The 6,000-nt window shown below is 46.6% G+C and overlaps 1 protein-coding gene across 1 annotated transcript in view; it reads right to left on the reverse strand.

Annotated features, from left to right (window-relative positions):
* The window catches only part of Dusp29 (dual specificity phosphatase 29), a 34,759-nt gene extending 31,803 nt beyond the window's left edge, over positions 1-2,956 (reverse strand). The window contains exons 1-2 of the mRNA XM_059273848.1: positions 2,891-2,956; positions 1,760-1,987 (exon numbers count right to left, since the gene is read on the reverse strand). Coding sequence (XP_059129831.1) covers positions 1,760-1,987; positions 2,891-2,922 — 260 coding nt within the window. The 5' untranslated portion in view covers positions 2,923-2,956. The remainder of the gene's footprint in view (positions 1-1,759; positions 1,988-2,890) is intronic.
* Between the last annotated feature and the right edge of the window lie 3,044 nt (positions 2,957-6,000).

Here is a 6,000-nt window from a genome sequence, read left to right on the forward strand (position 1 = left end):
CACACACACACACACACACACACACACACAATAAAAATGCTTTTAAGCCGGGCGGTGGTGGCGCACGCCTTTAATCCCAGCACTTGGGAGGCAGAGGCAGGAGGATCTCTGTGAGTTCGAGGCCAGCCTGGGCTACAGAGTGAGTTCCAGGAAAGGCGCAAAGCTACACAGAGAAACCCTGTCTCAAAAACAAAAAAAAGACCCAAAAAAAAATGCTTTTAAAAGGGGGCTGGAGAGGTGGCTCAGTGGTTAAGAGCCCTGGCTGCTCTTCCAGAGGTCCCGAGTTCAAGTCCCAACAACCACATGGTGGCTCACAGCCATCTATTATAACGGGATCTGATGCCCTCTTCTGGCATGCAGGCATACATGCTGACAGAGCACTCATATATTAAAAATAAATGAATAAATATTGAAAATATTGTCATAATACTTGACATAAATATATTAATATTGTCTTAATACTTGTTAAGAGTGGAAAAAGAGAGGTTGTACATTTGTTTGTTTCTGTTTTGTTTGAGACAGAGTTTGATGAGCCCAGGCTAGCCTTGAATTTACTATGTAGCAAAGGTTGACCTTGAACTTCTAATCTTCCTGTCTGTACCTCAAAAGCACTAGGATTATAGGCATGCTGCACCATGTTTGGTTTATAGTTTGCTTTTATAACCCCCATGTTTAACTTAGTAGGTAAGGGCATGCAATTTTTCTAACTTCTCATGGCTTAAAAAAAAAAAAAAGATTAAGGGAAAAATATAACAAGGGCTATTGCCCATGCTAGATAATTTACCTCTGGTTTGTAAGTGGCCAGCTGGGTATTAAGAGTAACATGCACAGGGGTCCTGCACATCTGCTCTAAGGACAGGCAGGGCATGAAGTTCAGAAGGATGATAGTGGGGGGGGGGTAAAGTAGAAGTCATGAGCTTCAGCTCTCTGTCATCAAGATTTCAGGATAGAGGGTACTAACTAAACAGCTCTGTGACTCAGGTTCCTTACCTTGAGAGATTCTCTCTCATTGGGTTATCATGGGCCAAATGAGGTTGTGTTTGCAGGGTTCTAAGCATAGTGCCTACCATACAGTGGTCCCTAATGATGGTCATCGTCATCATCATCATCACCACCATTCTCATCCTCACCTACCATAGATATTTCTCCGTTGTTTGTGAAGTGGGGAAACTGACTATAAGACCTAGAAAGGGGCAGTGACCTCAATTTTGACTACTGTTGTTCAGACACATAGTTTGGGGTACTCCTGTGCCAAACTCCTATTCCTTCTGTTGTTAATAGTCAGTAAAATAGAAGACTGCATATCCCAGCCTCTCTTGCAGCTAGGTGCAGGGCAAGTCTTGGGCTAGATTTCTCCTTGGAAAGCTGCCCTTCCTGACTTCCTTTCTCCTGACTTTCCTTTTGTCTGGATCCTATGGTTCATAGCAGATCCCTGTGAGGATTCTGGGTCCTGAGCAACCTTGAAGAAGGACGTTAGATGATGGTGAAGCAATGCACAGAAGCTCTCATCTCGGCACCCCTGTAGTCACCATGGTTGCCCCACCTAGCCCTCCTTTGGACTTGTACATAAGAGAAAAATAAGCCTGCCTTGCTTAAGGCTCTTTTTCTGAGTTTTCTGTAAAAAGTTAGGAGATGAGCCCTAACTAATATACTTCTCATAGATCAACTGACAACGCCTGTGACTAGGAGTTGGTACAGAGTAATTGAGGAAGCCCTTGTGCCTTTCCCAGGGTGACGTAAGGCTGGGCCTGGAACTTACTCATCACCAATGTGGAGTCTGGGCCAGACCTCGTTGACGTGTGTGTACTGGGGGCTGCCCTTCCAGAAGAGGCGCTCCAGCTCGAAGGGTCCAGGGGTGCAGTAGTCCTCAACCTCTCCCTCCTCCTCCTCCTGCAGGGACAGCCTCTTGGCAGAGGGGTAGGCATCCTTGAGGCTTGTCTTTGTATCTCCGGATGCCATTTTGGAGTCAAGGGATTTTCTTTCCTTTCTGCATGAAAGAAGGTCAGGATAGAGTTAGCATGAAACAGTGGTCATTATAGAAGGAGGTAAGGATGGGGTTAGCAGAGAATGGTGAGCATTATAGGAGGTGAGGATGAGATTAGCAGGGAACAGTGGTCATTATAGAAGGAGGTGAGGATGGGGTTAGCAGAGAATGGTGAGCATTACAGGAGGTGAGGATGAGATTAGCAGGGAACGGTGGGCATTATAGGAACTCAATGTACTCAGTGTAAGGATGGGGTTAGCAGGGAACAGTGGTCATTATAGAAGGAGGTGAGGATGGGGTTAGCAGGAAACGGTGGGCATTATAGGAGGTGAGGATGGAGTTAGCAGGCAATGGTGGGTATTATAGGAGGTGAGGATGGGGTTAGCAGGGAATGGTGGGATTGTAGGAGGTGAGGATGGCGTTAGCAGGCAATGGTGGGATTGTAGGAGGTGAGGATGGGGTTAGCAGGGAACGGTGGGCATTATAGGAGGTGAGGATGGGGTTAGCAGGCAATGGTGGGATTGTAGGAGGTGAGGATGGCGTTAGCAGGCAATGATGGGATTGTAGGAGGTGAAGATGGGTTTAGCAGGGAATGGATTGTAGGAGGTGAGGATGGGGTTAGCAGGGAATGGATTATAGGAGGTGAGGATGGGGTTAGCAGGGAATGGTGGGATTATAGGAGATGAGGATAGGGTTAGCAGGGAATGGTGGGATTGTAGGAGGTGAGGATGGGGTTAGCAGGCAATGGTGGGATTGTAGGAGGTGAGGATGGGGTTAGCAGGCAATGGTGGGATTGTAGGAGGTGAGGATGGGGTTAGCAGGGAATGGTGGGATTATAGGAGGTGATGAGGAACAGAGCTTAGTTTGGTGGCATGTCCCTCCCCTGCTGTGCCCCCTCTTGCTCACCCCAGGCCACAAAGGTAAATGAGGAAGACCATGGCGACAGTTAAACGACACTCCCCAACATTCCAGTGTTCACACAGCAAAGGGCTGGGGGCTGAGGCCGATCTACAGCAGACCCAAGAGCAGATCTGAGCCTAAGAAATTCCCCTCAGCAGTCAGTCCACGCCCCCACCCCACCCCGTTTTATTTATTTATCTATTTATTTATTTTTGGTTTATAGAAGACAGGGTTTGTCTGTGTAGCCCTGGCTGTCCTGGAACTTCTATAGACCAGGCTGGCCTTGAACTCAGAGATCTGTCTGCCTCTGCCTCCCTAGCTCTGGAATCAAAGGCATGAGCCACCACCACCCAGGCGCCCACTTCTTTCTTTATCTGACTGGAACATGCCTAGTTTGGGACATTTTGAACCCGATTAGGGAGGCATTGACTCCCTCAGGTCTGTGGCGCTCTCAAAATCTTCAGGAAGAGACTGTCCAGCAGAAAAGGCACATGGCTGAATCTAGAGCAGGTGAGGTTTTGGTTCTGCATGCCGTTCACAGAAGCAGGACTTCTGCGGCCTTGGGGTGGAAGGAAGGTTGTCAATGTGAGCGTCAGTCATCTTAGGGTAGTTGAGATTGTATTCGTGGCTCTCATGCTGGAAGTCTGGCTCTTGCTGCTCTGTCCTGTCAGATGTCAAAAGAGATGTCCCAGCTAGACAGCCGTGTCTGCTGATTGAAAACTGTTTGGGGACCGTGTGTCAGGCTCTGCTGGTGGGACGTGGAAGAAATGTTTCCATCGTCACCCAGGAATCTTGTTGGTTTGACAAGTAAATCGGACTTCCGTAACTGCTCATCCACACAGCTCCAAACCCAAAGATTCAAGGATCAAAACACTCAAATGAGAACAGGGCGCCTGTTCTGACCCTGCGCAGACTTCCTCTGTTGTCATTACTCCCTAATTGATATAGTTCAACCGTGTTCACACACTACATACACTGTATCAGGTGTTACAGTAACCCAGAGATGATTTAAAATCTCCATATGCAAATATTGGGTCCCGCCCCCTTTTGAGATAGGGTCTCCTGTAGCCCAAGCTGACCTCAGATTTGCTATGTATAGAGGAGTGATCCTGAATTTCTAATCTTTTCCCTCCCCCTCCATAGTACTGACATTATAGGCCTGTAGCGCCACGCCCAGTTTATAGGGTGCTTAGGATCAAACCCAGGGCTCTGTGCATGGTAGGCAAGCTCTCTCCCAACCCAACTGTGCCATTTTATAGGAGGGACTTGAACATCTGTGGATTCTGGTACCCTGAGGGCATAGAACCACTCCTTCGTGGGTACTGAGGGAGGACCATGCTTATATATCTCTTGTTTTGTGACAGGTGCTGTCATTCCAGTTCCTTTAGAGTCACTAAGTCATCTTAGCTGTGTAAAAGGTGCCATGGTCCCCACTTCCCTTCTGAGAGAAATGATAAGGTGAAGATGCTTGGCTCATACAGCTCCAGTCTGCTGAGAGAGAGGCTGGTGTAGACGACGTTGTGATAGAAGAAATCAAAGAATGTTACAAAGGCTGGGAGCTTCAAAGAACATCCGGATGAAAGACTACACAGAATACAGTTTGAAAGGCTCGTGCTTCTCAGAAAAGGACATTTTGGACGGACGGACTAAAAATAACTCCAGGGGATTCAAACACATTAAACACTTAAATGGTAATGATACTTAAAACAGGTTCACAGCTTGGAGAGATGGCTCAGCAGTTTAGAACCTGAACTGCTCCTTCACAGGACCTGAGTTCAGTTCCCAGGACCCACATGTCAGATGGCTCACATCCACCTGTAACTTGAACTCCAAGGGGATCCGTTTTCCTCTTCTAGATATTGCCAGGACCTGCTCCCATGTGTACATTCTACACACATACACACATATGCGTAATTCAAAATAAATCTTTAAGCTGGGTATGATGACAGTTTAATCCCAGTACTGGGAAGGCATAGGCTGGCAGATCTCTGAGTTCAAGGCCAGCCTGGTCTACAGAACAAATTTCAGGACAGCCAGGACTACACAGAGAAGAAACCCTGTCTAAAAAAAAAAAAAAAAAAAAAAAAAAGAAAGAAAGAAAAGAAAAGAAAAAAGAGAGAAAAAAAAGATAAACTATTCACGGGTACAATGATGTAATGCCTAGAATTTGCATCAAAACAATGTAGTTGGAGGACCAGCGAGATGGCTCAGCAGGTAAAGTGCTTGCCATCTAAGCCTGGAGACCTGAATGGAGACCTGAGTTCAATTCCCAGGAGCCACATGAAAAAGGAAGTAGACACCAGAGTTTTTCTCTGACTGTCACACATGAGCTGGGGTATGTGCACATATAAAAGTATAGTTGGATAAATGCAAAAAGACAGTGTTGGAGAATAGGGTATTGATGGAGGTGTGGGACACAGGACTGGCTAGGAATGATGATGATTGGGTTTGGATGAAGGTTGCAAAGTAGCTACTTGTGATCGTCTGAATGTAACTGGCCCCCATAATCTCATAGGGAGTGGCACTGTTAGGAGGTGTGGCCTTGTTGGAGTAGGTGGGGCCTTGTTGGAGGAAGTGTGTCACTGTGGGGGTGGGCTTTGAGGTCTCATATATGCTCAAGATACCGTCCAGTATCTCAGACGACCACATCCCGTTGCCTGCAAGTAAAGATGTAGGACACTTGGCTACTTCTCCAGCACCATGTCTGCCTGCACACCACTACGTCTCACCATGATGATGATGGACTGAACCTCTGAAACTGTAAGCCACCTCGATTAAATGTTTTCCTTATAAGAGTTGCTGTGGTCCATGGTGGCTCACAGCCATCTGTAATGAGATCTGGCACCCTCTTCTGGCCTGCAGGCATACATGCAGACAGAGCACTGTATACATAATAAATAAATAAATCTTAAAAAAAAAAAGAGTTGCCATGGTCATGGTATCTCTTCACAGCAATAGGAATCCTAACTAGGACACTACTGTTTCTCTTTGTATGTGTTTGGAATTCTCTATAATGCATTTTTTGACAGTGCTGGGCACAGTGACACAAACCTATGGTCCAAAATATTCTGGGAGGATGTTTCAGAATCTAAGAGTTGAGAATGAGACCCTAGTCT

Source organism: Peromyscus eremicus, chromosome 9 (assembly GCF_949786415.1).
Source record: "Peromyscus eremicus chromosome 9, PerEre_H2_v1, whole genome shotgun sequence".
Lineage (NCBI taxonomy): Eukaryota > Metazoa > Chordata > Mammalia > Rodentia > Cricetidae > Peromyscus > Peromyscus eremicus.